Source organism: Podarcis bocagei (genome assembly GCF_964188305.1).
Source record: "Podarcis bocagei genome assembly, chromosome: 3".
In the NCBI taxonomy this organism is placed as follows: Eukaryota; Metazoa; Chordata; class Lepidosauria; order Squamata; family Lacertidae; genus Podarcis; species Podarcis bocagei.
The window spans coordinates 12,069,281-12,087,114 of record NC_138127.1 but is presented as its reverse complement, the minus strand read 5'-3'; the positions used below and the strand labels follow the sequence as shown (position 1 = coordinate 12,087,114).

Below are 17,834 nucleotides of genomic sequence, written 5' to 3'. Positions count from 1 at the left end.
GCTACTGCCTGCCTGGATCCTGTACTGTCGCTCACTACTGCAGTTTCTAGGAAGAGTTTACACTCAGCTGAAGCAATAAGCTTAATTGGTGGGACAGACTGCCTTTCTATTTATAACCATGGCTGAAAATAGTAAGGCTGTAATCTGCATAACTGTGCAACTCGGCCCCTTTGTAGCTTTCTACAAAGTCCAGAGCTTATGCACAAAAGTTGCGCCCACAAAAAAAACAAGAAACAAAACAAAAACAAAAACACACTGGGCATAACCCTGAGTACAAAATGAATGAATAACCATTACAGTGGACGCTCGGGTTGCGAACGTGATCCGTGCAGGATGCATGTTCACAACCCGCAGCATTCGCAACCCGCAGCAGTGCATCTGTGCACGCACGGGTTGCGATTTGGCGCTCATGCGCAAAGCACGATTTAGCGCTTCTGTGCATGCGCAACCGCCAAAACCTGGAAGTAACCCATTCCAGTACTACGGGTTTTGGCGCATCCATACCCCGAAAAAATGCAACCTGAAGCGTCTGTAACCTGAGGTATGACTGTATTTAAGTAGAGAGTGAGAGAATGTGAATAACTTTTACAAAGAAGGATCTAAGTCAAGGCCTATATCAAGATAAGGCGGCTTAATGAAAGTGTGGGCAGAGCTCCAAGAAGTCAGTCACCTGGTGTCTCTCAGCTAAAGGAATCTGATAGAGAGTGACTGGGGCAAAAAAAAAAAAAGCATTCTAACAAGATGGTCTGACTGACCTTCAGGAATGGACCTTCAGGATTTAGCTCTTGAGCGAAATCAGAGCAAATGGAAATACATTAAAGAATGTTCTATGACAAGTGTTTCCTGAAAATGAGCTGCCCTCAACCATAACATCATAAGCAAAGAGATGAAGGCATTTAGGTTGGGGAACAAACACTAAGAATATCTGTTTTATTTTACACAAGCCTAATTGGATCAGTATGAAAGCTGGGGGGGGGGGGGGACCTGAACCACAGACCAAGAAAACTCTCCCAACATTGTGGGAGAGTTATTGACATATGTTGCAAGGATGCCTAATCGCTTCAAAACCAGCTTCAGACACAGAAAGTAAACTGTGGTGAGATAACAAACATTACTGTGGGATGGAATAAAAACAATGGGGAAATACTTGGCCATCTGAACTACGGTAATTCAAGTCAACATGGCTAGATAACAGTTGCTCAGGGGCAAAAGAGCAAAGAAGAGCTCCCACCAGGTGCCATCTACATGTGCTGAACCAAAGGTGGACTGTTCCAGGTGCTCTGCTTACGCCATGTTGGTACTCAAGATGACCCCATCCTTAATTGGTAGTAAGCTGTAGCATGGAGCTCATACACAGCTTGCTTTGATCTCCACTAATTGGCCTGCTTGGATGGTACCCTTATCTGTGGGCCTGGGAGGTTGGGCACAGAGAGGAGAAACATTGGCAATGTTTGGGCATTTGCCACCTGTTTTCCCGTGTGACAAATGCTATTCCATTGTATAATGAATGTATGCAGTGCGGACAGTCCATCTCTGGACTAAGCCATCTCTTGCTGTGGAGTCCGTCCCACAGGTGCTCTTCAATAAAAGCACCAGAAGTGCTCACTCTGGCGTTTTAGACTTTCCTTGGTTCTTCTGCGAAATCAAACTCCTGTGAGCCCTCTGGCTCTGCAGGGTGCAACACTATAGACACTATGGCATAGAGGCTTCTAGAACATGCCTTCAGTGTGCCTGCAAAGGATGCTGGCCAGGTTGAAAGAAGCCTACAAATCTCTTGCACATTTCTGTTGACTTAGGTCAGGCATCCCCACACTCGGCCCTCCAGCTGTTTTGGGACTACAACTCCCACCATCCCTAGCTAACAGGACCAGTGGTGGAATTGGAATTGTAGTCCCAAAACATCTAGAGGGCCAAGTTTGGGGATGCCTGACTTAGGTGGTACTTTCATAAGCAGAGGCTGAATGGTCATCTGTTATGGATGCTTTAGTTGAGGTTACTGCACTGCAGCGAGTTGGACTCAACAACCCTTGGGATCCCCTTTCCAACTGTTCTGTGAATCCTATGTTCCTCAAGCAAGTTCACTCAGAGAGGCGGCCAGGCTAGAGCAGTGAACACAAGAGTTGTGCTATGCTTTCAACACATCCAGCTCCCTTTCTGTGTCCTGTCAGAGCAAAAGCTCTGAAAAGGGGGGAGGAGCAGCCGCAATGGCTCAGACTCACTGCTTGATTCTTCCACAAAGGGGGGAAAAGGAGGGTAGCACTGAAAAGAAAACAGAGAAGAAGAGATCCTAACAGCTGCTGGCTAGTAGACAAATCCACTGAAATGAATCCAACGTTCTCCAATTCTTTCACAAAGTAGTATCTCTTGTGCTGCGCTGACTGCAAGATCAAGTTCCCTCTAGTTTTCTGGGTTTGTTTTGCACCCCCTACCCTGTTACTTTGATGGTAGTTAGTGGTTTCCACTAACTATGCTCAGTTTAAAAACTTTTAACAGTTTAAAAACTTCTTCCCGCAAAAATAAAAAGGGGGGAGGAATCAAACCATGATGCACTTTATTCATTGAAGATTTGCACTGAAGTAGATCTATAATTTACTCCTCATCGATTTTACTACCATGCAGGGTCTATCACCTCTATGATATAAATCAGGCTTCCTCAGCCTCGGCCCTCAAGATGTTTTTGGCCTACAACTCCCATGATCCCTAGCTAGCAGGACCAGTGGACAGGGATGATAGGAATTGTAGTCTCAAAACATCTGGAGGCCAAGGTTGAGGAAGCCTGATATAAATAGTAAAATGTAAGTTCTCTGTAAGAACAAGCCAGCTTCAGAACCACAGAGGTTAGTGGTAAACCACAGAGGTTAGTGGTAAAACCACGATCCTGGGTTTGAATGCAATGACTCAATTTAAATGCACCCAAAGCTGCCAAAGTGCTCCTACTAGGAGTGTGTACACACTATGCCTTTAAAGCACATTCAAAGCACATTCTCTCTCAAAGAATTCTGGGCATTGTAGTTTTCTCTTGACAGTTACAATTCCCAGAAATCCTTAACAGACTACAGTGGCTGGATTCGTGTGTGTGTTTTTTTACGGGTGGACGCAAGGAGTGCAGGAAAGGCAGGGGTAGGGCGGAAGCCCAACCAGTGTTTGCAGTGCTAAGACATGGTTTAGTATGAAATGTAAACATATCCATAAATGGGCTAAGGATTTTGGTTATAATATTCAGTTAGAGTCATGGGGAAAGTTATGGAACGAAGGAATTCAATTTATTGCCTGTAGTGCTTTAAAAGAAAAGGTTATGATAATGATGTATAGATGGTATATAACACCAACTAAACTTGCTAAAATGTATAAGACTAGAAATAAGGAAATGTAAAGAAATGGATGGAAATTTCTATCATATCTGGTGGACATGCAGTAAAGTAAAACTTACTGGGAAATGATATATAATGAGTTAAAGAAAATTTACTAAAGTACATTTGTTTAAAAAAAACAACCAGAAGCATTTTCATTGGGTATAGTAGATAAAGAAATCCCCCCAAAAAGATCAGAAATTATTTATGTATGCAACAATGGCAACAAGGATTCTTTTAGCCCAAAAATGGAAGCAGCAGGAATTACCAACAATAGAAGAGGGGCAGATAAAGATGGTGGAATATGCAGAACTGGCGGAACTGACCAGGAAAATCCAAAACCAGCACGAACAAGCCTTCCAAAAAGATTGGAGTAAATTTGTACAATATTTGAAGGAAATTTGTAAACAATTAACAACAGTTAGGGAATTAGGGAAACCATTAGACAGGAGGGAGGGAAGTCGATTAGCTCATATGAGTAAAAACATATGTGAATAACAAAGATGTATTTAAATGTTATGAAATGGAAATGGAAAATTAATAAAAATAAAAATAAAAATAAATAAATACCACTGGTGCAAAATAGAAGTGCTATGAACCAATCATTTGAGGCAATGGGATTGCTGTGGGATCAAGCTGCTGCTTTCAATATATGTAAACCTTTCCAAACCATTTCATATTTCCTGTGCTTCTCAACTATTACGAAGTCACTTGTCCTGTAGCGTTTGCCCTTTCCCATTAAAAGAAACCCCAAAAAATGTTTAGCACTTAAATCCCAAGTGACATGAATATGAAAGTGAATCTATCGAATGCCTAAGAAAACAAGAGTTCGTCCTGTCCCTAAAAACTCCCTACAATAAAGAAAGCAACATTCTAAGATGGTTTCACAGGACTCAGGTGCTTAATGTTTACAGATTTCAATAGAATTTGGAACAATTTAGCAACAATTTAGCAACACTAACTTCTACTAAAAGGGCTGAAATCCAAATTAGCAAAATACTTATACTAAACCCAGCAAGGGGGGGGCAGGAGGTATAATGTCAGTTTTTAACATCCCAGCAATCTAACATCAATTAAGTTAAATTATTAATATTCTGCTCACCGCCGAATATCTTCTGGAACTCTAGGATGCTGCCAGTACGGCAAAGGCTGAAATTTTTCTTTGCCGCATGCAACGTAGAAATGGTTATGTTCTAGCTCATCAGACCCATGTACAGACTGGCCATTTAATGTAAACAGTCTGTAAGAAATGAATATTCAAAAAGTAAGTATATTATACCTATCAACAGAATACAGTCCCTCCAGTGTGCATAATTATCAGCTCCACTACCAGCTTGTTTAATTATAACTTTGGAAAAACCAAGAAAATCGGTTCCATTTTTCTGAAGCAATTTCCAAAGACTACCAGGGCGTAGCCAAGGGGGAGGCAGGTAAAGGCAGCTGCTCCTCCTGAATCAATACAAATAAATAAAAATACATAACTGAGGTTCTGCCCCGTCCCAAACAAGAGTCCTGCCCTCAATAATCAGCTCCCAACTGATTAAAAACAGAATAAACATTAAAAAAATCCCTAAACAGGACTGCCTTCAGATGTCTTCTAAAAGTCAAGATAATTGTTTATTTCCTTGATATCTGATGGGAGGGCATTCCACAGGGCAGGCGCCACCACCGAGAAGGCCCTCTGCCTAACAAAAGGCTTGCCCCCCCCCCCAAGTCTTGGCTACACCCATGAAGACTACACTGGCCCAGTGCAGACACAATGCTGGCCACCCAAATAACTATAGAAAGCCCACAAGTAGGGCATGTGGGCAATATAACTCTCTTGCTGTTGCTCCTCAGGAGCTGGCATTCAGATACTTGCTGTCTTATGAATGTGACTCAGCTGCTTTTAAAGTAATCTAAGGCTGTGTATACAATCCCATCTACTCTGCATCTGATGTACTCCCACCACTGTCTTCAGAAGTTGTGCACACATGACATTAGCCACATAAGCACTGCTTACCTGTGGATACCCCCAGAGCGAGAAGATACTTTTTCATTTATCAATCCAAGGACACCGTTCCAACTTTTGAGCGTGAACTTGGGAAGGAGAATTTTCACAGGCGGTATCAACATGTCTCTGTTTGTGAAAACACTATCAAAAAGACATATGAACAAGCTATTTTAAGTAAGGAAACTTCTGGGGGAAAATACTGTATTTAGAAAATTACTTTGATAAGGATATGTTTCATTAGGAATCCAGCTAGTTACATTTCAGGGACAAGCTTCAAATCTCAACCTCTCTGAGAAAACATTTTAACTCATCAGATAGTATTGTATATTTTCACCCATTTCCATCTGACATGATAGGGGAAACAAAAGTGAAATACGTTCAGGTGGAGAACCCAAGGAAGATACAGCCTTTGAAAATTCAATTACTTTCTCCTATACCGACAAAAGATGTCCTCAACAATTCCCAGAGGAAATAAACCACAATCCTTTTAAAGAGATAATAGAATCAATTGATTTCTTCAGTGAAGCTCACATTAGAAAATGGCTCTTCCTCTACCTGCAAAGATCCATGGAACCACTTTGAGACTAAAGCTGTAATCTTAAGTATACTGACCTGGAAGTTAAGTATAAATGAAATCAATGGGACTTACTTCTGAGTAAATATGATTAGGAACTGGGCTGCAAAAGCTTTGAAAAGAAGCAAAAGTTTGGATAAATCACAGACAGACACTAAGCCAGTTGAAGTACCTATATATTTTTGGAGAATGGCTATTCCAAATCTCCACTCCTCTATTTTCCCCTGCTTAAAGTGTGTCTGTGTAGTGGGGCATCATTCCTCCTACAGTAATAGTGTAATCAAACCAAGAGCCAACACACACAATACAGCAACAAGATTTGCTGAAAGGATTTTTCTTAAACACTGCTGTTAACTTCCTTAAAGCATGTTACTACGAAAGGGCAACACAAAAGGGGTAGTAGTTCTACTCTCTCATATGAAAAGCTAAACAACACATCTGATATATAAGGCTGGGTTAACTATGACTACAATAATATAAGCAGTGCTAAAGATCTGTATACTTGACCCCAACCTACTTTCACATCCTGCTTTAGCATCACAGAGTGTATCAATAAAACTACATTATGGCAGTGGTTCTCAAACTTTTCCCCATAGATCACTTCAGAATTGCTGAGGGTCTTGGTGGACCACTTAATTATATGCTGTTGTAGCAACAGCAACATGTTGTGCTAGATGCTGCCTGGCAGTGGCGTAGCGTGGGGGGTGCCAGGGGTGCCGGCCGCACCGGGCGCAACATCTGGGGGGGGGGGCGCGCTCGCTGCCTCCGGAGTCGCCGAAGAGCCTCGGGCGCAGGCTGTAGCGGAGCCGCATGTCTCGCGGAACCGACGAGCTGTGCGCGCGTCCGGGCTGAAGGCGCCCGGCAGGCAGCGGCTCTCAGCGCTCGCCGCGGAGGACGCGCCAGGCAGCCCCTCCTCACAGCCCCGCCTCCGCCGGTGCTGCTGCAGCTGCTGGGCCGTTGCATTTTCCTCGCCTCTCTGCCCCCCTCCTCCTCCGGGCAAGCGGCGTCGTTTGGGCGGCAGCGCCAGCGGCAACTCGCAGGTTAGGGGTTAGGGGGGCGCAAATTACTTGCCTTGCCCCGGGTTAGGGGGCGCAAATTACTTGCGTTGCCCCGGGTGCTGACAACTCACGCTACGCCGCTGCTGCCTGGTTTTTAATTGTATCTTTACAGACACAGTGTTGATTGTCACCTGGATGAAGCTCCTCTTTAAGTCTGTCAAGTGCTATGGTTCATTACTTTTGGGGTGAGAGACTGACTCAGAGGTGTTCTTTCCAGTCTACAGTATTCCCATTACAGCCGACCCTGCTCCAGAAGTCTTTTATGCATAAACTGGCTTTTCTTGACGGAAACTAAGAGAGCTGCAAAGCTCAAGCTTTTAAGATTCTGCTAACCATTCAGCTGGTTAATTTGGCTTCTAATAGAGTATTTCATACTTGCTTCTAACCTGTTACCCCCTGGCCTAAAGACTGCAGAGAGATAAGACAGAAAATGAGAAGGTTCATTCTGGGGCAGCAAAGATCACAATCTGGCTAGTTAGCAGTATATTTGAGGATTTGATATTACAGCTCTCTGCTTCATTCCAAAGAATAGCGCTGCATGATTTTCTAAGCTAATAATTTATCACAATTAGATTCCACCTTTTCCTCTAAAGAAATTAAGTCAGCATAAACGCCCCTGCCTCTCCCATTTTATCCTATTTACTAAATCCACTGAAGTTAACAGACATGATGATTTTACTCTGGTTCTTTTGTGCCACAACCACTCATTTTTGAATCCGTGTACACATAAATTTGTCCAGAATTATCCTGTAGTTTCTAGCGAAATACTGTGAATTGGTGTTCTTTCTCCCAAGCCACCTTAAAGGCAACTTGAACACATTGAAACCTGGGTCTGTACATTTGAGGTTTCCTTATGAATTTCCAGGGGTGGAAACTGTGTGGGGAAACAGTTCGGCAATTTCATAAGGTGAAGACATCACTACCCAGTTTCCACTTACTGGTGTGGGCACACAGCACGTGGCTTCAATACACATCAAGCCATGCTAATCTGCACAGCAACAGGCAAACTGAACTTGAAAAGCACAGAGAGAAAGCAACCTCGATGTGTTTTAAGCCACTAATGTGTGCACAGACTTAAGTTCATTAATTTCAATGAGTCTACTCTGATTAAGGTAACAACTTAGTTGAATACAGTTCCTAAACATCACAAGTAACAGGACCTCAACAGATATTTAATTCACATTACAAGAACTGTTATTGTGTGTGTGTGGTTACAAGTGCATTTTTATCTTATACATATTCAAATATCACCCACAGTACAGCTATGTACCCAAAATTGCAAGGTACAAACCTCCATGATCTGATATACAATTCTGGTCTCAAAACAAATAGGTTTATTGTTCAAGCAAAAGGCAATGACAGACTTGTGGCAATAGTATTAACAAAATAATACAGAACATCCATCCATAAATATGAACTACCATCTATTATGTAAGAGAGAAGCGTTACCAGAGACACCAACAAACTTAAATCCAGCTTGATTTCAGATTAACTCTCAAGTCAAATATTTATATTTGGCTGCTTATATTTAAAACAAAATTCTACAAGCCACAGAGGTTGCTATCAGAGGATATTTGGGGCCATCTAGTGGAATTCTCAGGGCATAGATACAAACCATGGACCCTAAATTAAAATGAATTTTATTTACAAATATATTGGACCAATAATAAATATGAATAGTCTAAAGAAAGTATTTCTTAGTCCTTCTGGTCAAGGATATCCCAACCCATTTTCAAGTACTTTTAAACACACCCATCCCTGCCATTTTTCTTTACATAACTCAGAAGTCTGAAAAAGTGAGAATTAGATCGTCTTTACATGATCCTCGTCAATCCAGATAAGCAATACAAATTGTTCAAATACTAGTTGCTGTGAATGCTGAAACTCTGCTTACATTCCTTGTCCTACAAAAGAACTAAAGACAGCAGCTTGCTCTGCAAAACGTCTCTCACATGGAGACAAACTTAAGTTCTGTAATTTATTCCGTGTATTTTTATCCCACCCATTCTCCAAGGAGCCCAGGGCGGTATACACGATTCTCTCCCCACAACCAGTGCTTTGATTTTAAGGGGCACTCAAGGGTACGCAGTACTGGAACCTCTGTTTTGCTGTTGTTAAAAAGAGTAGAACTTACTGTAACATCATGGTGAGTTAGGTTTCTAGAAAAAAAGCACTGTCCACAGCAATCCTATGCCATCCTAGGCTGAGAGGTAGCAGCCCCATCTGAATACCATGGTAAACCACAGTTAATCATTTACCATGAATGTGCCCAATAGTTTTGCTCCTTCCCACCAGCACACAAAGGGAGCAAAGACTGTCGTGCCCATTTGCAGCCCTTGTTCTGAGGCAAGTGTGGGAAACTTCAGGCCCTCGGATGTTACTGAACTACAACTCCCATAAGACCAGTGCACATGGTCAACAGCCAAGGATGATGCGAATTGCTCAGGGACATCTAGATCAGTGTTTTTCAACCACTGTTCCGCGGCACACTAGTGTGCCGCGAGATGTTGCCTGGTGTGCCGTGGGAAAAATTGAAAAAATCGAAAGATTTTTTTAAAAAATAATGTCACATTTTCACCCACTAGGCGGGCGCCGGACTGTGTCCACCCTATTTTCCATCCGTCCTGGGTGGGGATCAGATCGCATGGGATCGGATGAGAGTGGACAGGCGGTCCGCTCTCATCCGATTCCCCATAGAGAGCAGCGGGGCTCTGACATCTCCCTCTCTGCACACAGTGCGGACACGGAGCTGTCATCCGCCGGCTCAGCGGGGATCAGCGGATCGATCCCCGCTGAGCAGAGAACAGTCCGCAACGTTTTTGTTTGCCATTAAAGAAAAAAATATTAAACCATGCTTGAATGTCGGAACTGGTTACTAAATTTTTTGAATCCCACCACTGATGTTAAGTGTTTGTGTTTATTTGATTTGTGTTTATTTGATTCCTATTCAAGAGAATTACTTTATATATAGTCAATATAGGCACAGAGTTAAATTTTTTAACATTTTCTAATGGTGGTGTGCCTCGTGATTTTTTTCATGAAACAAGTGTGCCTTTGCCCAAAAAAGGTTGAAAAACACTGATCTAGATGGCCCAAGATTACCTGCACCTGTTCATAGGTAACATTAAGCTGGGGGTTGTTGTTTATTTGTCCCCAGTCTTTGTGCATGGCGAGCCATGGTTTATGCCATGCAGTGGGTGTCTAAACTTTTTTCAAAGAGGGCCAGATTTGATGAAGTGAAGGGCCGTGAGGGCCAACCAAAGGTGTTGAGGATTTAAGTTGTTGAGGGGTTTTTTAGGATTTTACCCCAGGAAATAAACTGCCACAGGGGCCAGATTAAACTAGCCGGCTGGCTGAATTAGGCCCCCGAAGCGGACTTTGGACGTGCCTAGCAGTGATGTTTCGGACACAGGCAATGACTAGCCAAAGGTCACCTGGTTAACTTCATGCCTAACTAAGGATTTGAACACAGATCCTAGTCAAACACTCTAGCCATCTGTATAGTTATTTTTTATTTCAGAAGAACATTGATAACATCTGAGGATTTGTTAATAATATATGCACTACTTTTAAACAACAACAATAACCACTTACCTAATATTTACTTACTTACCTAATATTTAGTGGCTTATTATAGTTTGATTGCCATTTGGAAGGTACTTTTATATTACTGTGGACCACGGGTCGAATCTGCAAAAACAGTGAAACTCAAATTGTATGATGCAACATGTTTCTAAAATTTAATAATTAAAGCAGGCAGTATATATAAGTAAAATGATATAATTTAACCTGCTACACTTGGTCAGAAGTTGGAGAAATCTACCAGGATCCTAAAGTCCCAATTTATATATGATTTGCACTTCGTAACACACTGTGTCACAACCACTGCCTTTTCAGCAACCTTTGAAAGTTGCTGTTTGCCACAGAAGGAGAGTCACTATCAGGCAGAAGGAGGAAGTTCCTTCCCTTCAAGGCAAAACAGATGTTCCATGCATGTGAACTATCTGGACTGGGACCACAGGTATGCGGGAGGAGAGAGGTTAGCTTTTCCACCCCAATACTGTCTTCCTGATTATAATCTCCCTAAAACAGCTATCTATTTACTCCATGGCCAAACTTATAGGTCTCTCTATGGCCAAACAACAGCATCGAAAGGGAGTGGGGGTTCTTTTCTTTGCTTCCAGTTTTAAACTACCCACTGTTTGCAGTTTTGCATAAACTCGAACAAATCATGGTTAGTCTAAACCAGGAGTAGTCAACCTGGTCCCTAGTGCCCACTAGTGGGCGTTTCAGGATTCCAGGTGGGCGGTAGGGGGTTCTACACCACATGTTACTGCAGCACTAGTGGGCGGTAAGGAAATTTTACCATCAAGAAAAAAGCATTAGTGGGCGGTAAGTATAAAAAGGTTGACTAAAGGTAAAGGGACCCCTGACCATTAGGTCCAGTCATGACCGACTCTGGGGTTGTGGCGCTCATCTTGCTTTATTGGCCGAGGGAGCCGGCGTACAGCTTCCGGGTCATGTGGCCAGCATGACTAAGCCACTTCTGGTGAACCAGAGCAGCGCACGGAAACGCCGTTTACCTTCCCGCCGGAGCGGTACCTATTTATCCACTTGCACTTTGACATGCTTTTGAACTGCTAGGTTGGCAGGAGCAGGGACCGAGCAACGGGAGCTCACCCCGTCGCGGGGATATGAACAGCCGACCTTCTGATTGGCAAGTCCTAGGCTCTGTGGTTTAACCCACAGCACCACCCACGAAAAAGGTTGACTACCCCTGGTCTAAAGGAAGGGTGGGGAACCTGCGGTCCTCCAGGGATTTAAAAATCACTGGTCATTGGGGCAATGCTGGCTGGGGCTTATGGAAGTTGAGCATGACTTTAGCATAACTTCAAAGGTGCCTTGAACTTCTCTATTTAAATGAGTTGGTGTTAGGAAGACTGAGCAAACGTTTCCTGCTGCCAAATAAATGAAAACGCCACTGGATCAAATACTCACCACCTCATCCCTTTTCTTTCTTTGAGGTTTCTTTGCCCCTATACTGAAATAACTTAAAAGGAAAAATATAATCAGAATAAACAAAATGTTATTCAACAGCTTGCAAATTCAGTTAAACATTTTGGCCTCACGGAATACAGGACCTTGATTTATCTGAATCTTCTTAGTCCAAACTAATACTAGAAAAAGAGGCTGCTGTACCACCAGATACAGGCATCTGACTTTGAAAGAGCAACTCGTTTTGAAGTCTCAGAGCAGGAGAGAAAGGGTTTAAGCTTTCACTGACGTAGATGAAGTAGGGATAAGTCCACAAAAGTTTATGCCATTATATGCCATCCATATGCACCTACCCAGACCCTGAGGTCATCTTCTGAGGCCCTTCTTCGTGTGCCTCCTCCAGGAGAGGTCCAGAGGGTGGCAACACGAGAAGGGGCCTTTTCTGCAGTGGCTCCCCATCTGTGGAATGCTCTCCCCAGGGAAGTTTGCCTGGCGCCTTTATTATACACCTTTAGGCACCAGTCAAAAACATTCCTTTGACATCTTATGCCCTTTTGAAATGTGTTGAGGGGGAGGGTTCCTGGGTGGTTTTGTTTTTATTTTGATTATGTATTTTGTGGTATTTATATTCTGATTTTATTCTGTGAACTGCCCTGAGACTTGGGAGTATAGAGTGGTATATAAATTCAATAAATAAATAAAGTAAATAATAAACTTGTTACTCTTTAAGGTTCCACAAGATTGTTGTTTTAGAAACATTCAAGTTTTCCACAAATGACTGCCTCATAGAAAATGCGTAAGCATAAATAATAATAAAAATGACGCTGTAAAGTTACTGTACTTTACCATACCCATAAACAGAATGTGCTTGGGATCTTTCAGTTTATTTTAAATCTACTGTGGTGTGGTGTCAATTTCAATTCTTCAAATGCATAAGAAGAGTCACTTCACAGGCATCCAAGTTCACAAATTTATAGGCACTTTACAAACTTGTAACCTGCAGTGAAACCTCTGCATTTCATGTTTACTCCAAATGTATTGAACTCTGAGAAGAGCAAGGAAATGGATTTTATTTCCTCTGCCCTGAAACACTAATAAACAAATGCAAACAGCAGGCATCCTGCATTTGTGAGGGCATAAGTAGGTTCAAACAAAAATCTGATCAAACGGGTTTGCACTTACAACACAGAGAGGAATGTAAACACAGCCTACTCAAAACCGCTGCTCAGAATTAAAATAAATGGCCTTGAAAGCTGCATTTCAGTATTCAAAGAATTGTTATCTGTGAGTGATTCCAATTTCTGCCTGCACTTCTCTCCATTAAATTCACCAAGCAAGAACAATGTCAGGAACACGTTGGTATAATGCTTTTTACTGTTGTATTCCAGACAGGAGATTCACATTTAAGTTGGAAATCTTAGATGTTTTTACTCAATCACCCTTTAGTGAAATAGTAAGTAATCATAAGAGTCTGCAGACTTGTTTTGGGCTCGTAACCAAGGGAATGAAGGAGGGAAGGATAGAGGATTGGCAACGGAGAGCATAATAGTGAACACTATCAAAGAGCACTGGAAAGGGAGAAGACACAAAGCAGAAAAAGAAGTTGTTTGCGTTAAGAGTAATGAACAGGGAGTCCTTCATATGTTATTGGATTATATTCAACTCCGATCAGCCCTAGCCTGGCAAACAATCAGGAGTGAAGGAAGTAGCAGTCCTGCAACATCTGAAGCGCCACAGGTTCCTCAGTCCTGTATTAAGAGGCCAGTCCCTATTTGCGTATGTCTACACAGGTAGGGTTTGGATGCATTCGTTCTCTGTAAAGAGTGTAAGCTATCTGAAAGGCCAGAATTGCAAAATCAAAGCAAGGTGGCAAAGTCCACATGAGGGAAGGGGGACACAGTGGCGTAGCGTGGGGGGTGCAAGGGGTGCAAGCCGCACCGGGCGCAACATCTGGGGGGGGCGCGCTCGCTGCCTCCGGAGTCGCCGAAGAGCCTCGGGCGCAGGCTGTAGCAGAGCTGCATGTCTCGCGGCGCCCGGCTGAAGGCGCCCGGCAGGCAGCGGCTCTCAGCGCTCGCCGCGGAGGACGCGCGCCAGGCAGCCCCTCCTCACAGCCCCGCCTCCGCCACTGCTGCTGCAGCTGCTGGGCCGTTGCATTTTCCTCGCCTCTCTGCCCCCCTCCTCCTCCGGGCAAGCGGCGTCGTTTGGGCAGCAGCGCCAGCGGCAACTCGCAGGTTAGGGGTTGGGGGGGCGCAAATTACGTGCCTTGCCCCAGATTAGGGGGCGCAAATTACTTGTGTTGCCCCGGGTGCTGACAACTCACGCTACGCCGCTGGGGGGACACGAAACCTTTTGCAACTCAGGCACTTTTTTCTGGTGTAGTACATTCATGTGTCAAGCCTAGGTAATGGAATATGGCTGTGCTGTCAACCTCAGAGATTCCTTAGCTGTGATTCCTGACCTTCCAGGCTCTACAATTCTATCTTCTTGGGAAATACAGGGACAACCCTTTCATATGCAAGGCTAACATTTTAAAATTCTCTACAATGTGCATGTCTTGGCAAGCCACTCCGGTTTCCGATGGAAGAGAAATCTCAAGTTCCTGCGCATTTTGATACACTAGACTACAGGATCTGCAACACCCAAATTGTTCCTGATCGCCTCCGTTCAAACCTCTTCATACTTACTTCAGTTTCCTAAACCTTTCCCTGCCGGCAACCACGTATCTGCCTCCTTGCTCAATGTCGGTCAGGTCCATAACTGAATGCCCTTGGCGGGGTGTGTATATGTTCCTCACCCCAAAGGGTGTGGCCACGCCTTCGTTGAGTTGTATCATTAAGGCTTCAAAGTTAGGCACGTAGCGGTGGTGGATCACAAACTTCCTTCCCAAATAGAAGGGGTCGCCATTACGGTACACCCAAATCGTCCGGGCAGGGGTGACGTCTGTCAAGCTATAGACGGCTCGAGGCCGAGTCGCTCCCACCATACTGAAGTCACCAGTTCAGACAGACGGTGAGGGCTGGGGAGGAGTGGCGTTTGGGGAAGAACACAAAATATACAGCAGTGCATTTAAAAAAGAAAGGAAACCCCAATAAACAAATCCAGGACCCCTCCCATACACCCCAAAGCAAAGGGAACTGGGGCAGAGGAGGTGGCTGCAGATCTCCTGTTCAGACCTCTAACCACCTACTTCATAGTGGCACCAAAGTGGGGACACTCCCACCCCCACCCCAAAGTCTTCCAGGGGGTAACTTTGTCTCTCTCTCTCTTTCTCTCTCCCACCTGAGCTTCATACCCCCAATACATAAAAGCCTGACATCACGCCATGTGTGTGGCAGGATTGTGACTGCAGCCCTCAGCAAACAAAATAGGTCCCCACAAGGGTTTCCCTGGAAACGCATTGGGAGAGGGAGGGAGGTGGCTCAGGCTGCAAAGGGATTCCCAGGCGCGCCCTGAGGGCTGCGCGCGATCCCGAAGCCTTGGAAGGCGGGAAGCGCGAGACTTGTGCGGGCGCGCGCCTCCTCGCACGGCGGCTTTCCTTTGGAGCCAACCGAGTGACCCGCCTGCCCCACTTATGGGTCAAGGAAAATGGCCACATGCAGCTCCCCTCAAACCAAGAACTCTCCCTTTCCTCGGGAGTTTCTCCATTATCTAGAAGTCCTCACTCACCGCGCGCTTCATTTCCAGCTTAAAATAAAAGGGTGAAAACCCCGCAGCGCCTTCCTCTTGCTCCTCATTACTGTCTCCTCAGAGAGTTGCAACTACGCACCCCCCCTATTCTGGGGGTGCAAAGTTATCCCCTCTCTCCTCTCCTCCTGATTCTTTTCCCCACACAACACAGATCGACTGCAGCCTCGCGCCCCGCCTAGGCTTATTGCTATGCCCTCTCCTTGATGCAAACAAAACCAAACCCAGGTTGTGTGTTTCCCTCCTTCGTCGAAAGAACCGACGAGCCAGCCCTGTTAAATCTGCACAGCCTTCAGCAGATCTCTCGCAGCAACGCAAATGCACTTGTGGGAAAGGGAGGGCATTTCAAAATAAGGAGGAAACAGATCTTCCGCCCTTTTTTTTCTTTTGCAAGAATCAGCTGGGACCTGATCGTTTGGAAAGCAAGATATTGGAAGGGGAGGCCGGCTCAGGGCGTGACTTTGTGAGAGAGAGGGATACAAGCAAGCAAACGTTTTTTAAACCTCCCAGTGCAATGCCAAATCGTGTTCATTGCGGCTGACTCCTAGGTAAACGAGCATAGCCGTATCTGAAGAAGTGTGCATGCACATGAAAGCTCATACCAATAACAAACTTAGTTGGTCTCTAAGGTGCTACTGGAAGGAATTGTTTGTTTGTTTGTTTGTTTCCATAACCGCATAGGCTAAGCATATAGCTAAACAAGCTATAGTTTAGGGCCCCACTCCCTTGGGGGACCCCAAAAAAATTTAAAGGAAAAAAAATCTGGATGTACATTTCCAAAATATAAGATAAAAAACAAATAAAATAAAACCTACATACAGCAACAGTGGCAAATGGCTTTAGATACCTATTAGGTCCATAAATTACCATACAGCATATATTCAACACAAAAAACAGCAACAATTTGTTGTTGGCAAAGGACAGCTGGACGTATAAAGGGCCCCATTACCTTCAGTAGCTTATCAAACCTAAATCCAGCCCTGACTGCATCTTCCAATAACTCTGGGAGGGAGCCCCATTGGAGATACGCTTCTGTGTAAACATACATAGGATTTCACCATGGGTGGGATTCAACTCTGTTTTACTCAGAGCGGGCCAAGCTTAGTCCTATTTATTAATTTCAGTGGGTCTACTCTTAAATCAAATCCAGTTCAATACAACCCTATCTAACCATGTTTTTTTTTTTTTTACTATATTAATTTTATTATTACATGTGACTTGGCTCTAAAAAGGGGCGTTGTTCTCCCATTCAAGGAACACTCAGAGAAGCAGGCCTATTTATTTTCATCAAATCTTTTCGTTTATTCTTACTAGAAATGGGGCAGGGGTGTTATACATCCGTTTTCCAACCCCCAACGTTGTTTTAGCTCAGGTCAGCAAACTTTTTCTGCAGGGGGCCAGTCCACTGTCCCTCAGACCTTGTGGGGGGCCGGACTATATTTGGGGGGGGGGGGGGTGAACGAATTCCTATGCCCCACAAATAACCCAGAGATGCATTTTAAATAAAATTACACATTCTACTCATGTAAAAACACGCTGATTCCCAGACCGTCCGCAGGCTGGATTTAGAAGGTAATTGGGCCAGATCTGGTCCGGGGCCTTAGTTTGCCTACCCACATCTGAGGCAAAGTTATGGTAATCACAAAGAAAGGTGATTGAGTATGAGATCTGCTAGCTTGGTAGTATGTCCCAACACCTGAAAAGCACACACTATCCAAAACAAAACAAACAACCAGAAGTACCAACAAAAGTTAAATAAATTTGGGTCAATAGGAAAAGATGGAAGCACAGAATATAAAGTATGCAATGTACAAACCAGGAAGGGTAAGTATTCTTTTATTATAACATACGGTAATTCAATTTTAGATGGCAAAAGGAAAAGATAGGCACAACTATCTAAGCAAAAAATAATAATAATGCAAGATTTATTCTTAGCACACAAACCTCAAACATACTGAAGCATATTCTTGCACAGATGTTCAATACAGTTTTGCTCTCTGTTTTGATAATTAATAGTTCCAGAATCTCTCAGCTATTTGTGATCAGCACTACTTAACGTTGCACTCCTAAGCACACTTGCTCAAATTCTTCAATCAAATCAAGCAGGATTGACTTCCAAGTTAACATAGAATAAGGCTGTGATAAACGGCATCATATATGAGGACATATTTTGGATATTC

General features: G+C 43.8%; 1 protein-coding gene across 3 annotated transcripts in view; it reads right to left on the bottom strand.

Annotated features, from left to right (window-relative positions):
- The window catches only part of DCDC2C (doublecortin domain containing 2C), a 54,932-nt gene extending 39,406 nt beyond the window's left edge, over window positions 1-15,526 (bottom strand). Inside the window, exons 1-5 of one of the 3 annotated variants that reach the window (XM_081189123.1) lie at window positions 14,655-15,526; window positions 11,974-12,025; window positions 10,589-10,665; window positions 5,353-5,484; window positions 4,453-4,590 (exon numbers count right to left, since the gene is read on the bottom strand). In XM_081189123.1, coding sequence (XP_081045249.1) covers window positions 4,453-4,590; window positions 5,353-5,484; window positions 10,589-10,665; window positions 11,974-12,025; window positions 14,655-14,953 — 698 coding nt within the window. In that variant the 5' untranslated portion in view covers window positions 14,954-15,526. The remainder of the gene's footprint in view (window positions 1-4,452; window positions 4,591-5,352; window positions 5,485-10,588; window positions 10,666-11,973; window positions 12,026-14,654) is intronic. The other 2 variants (XM_081189122.1, XM_081189124.1) reach the window with 2 other exon arrangements.
- Window positions 15,527-17,834: the final 2,308 nt, after the last annotated feature.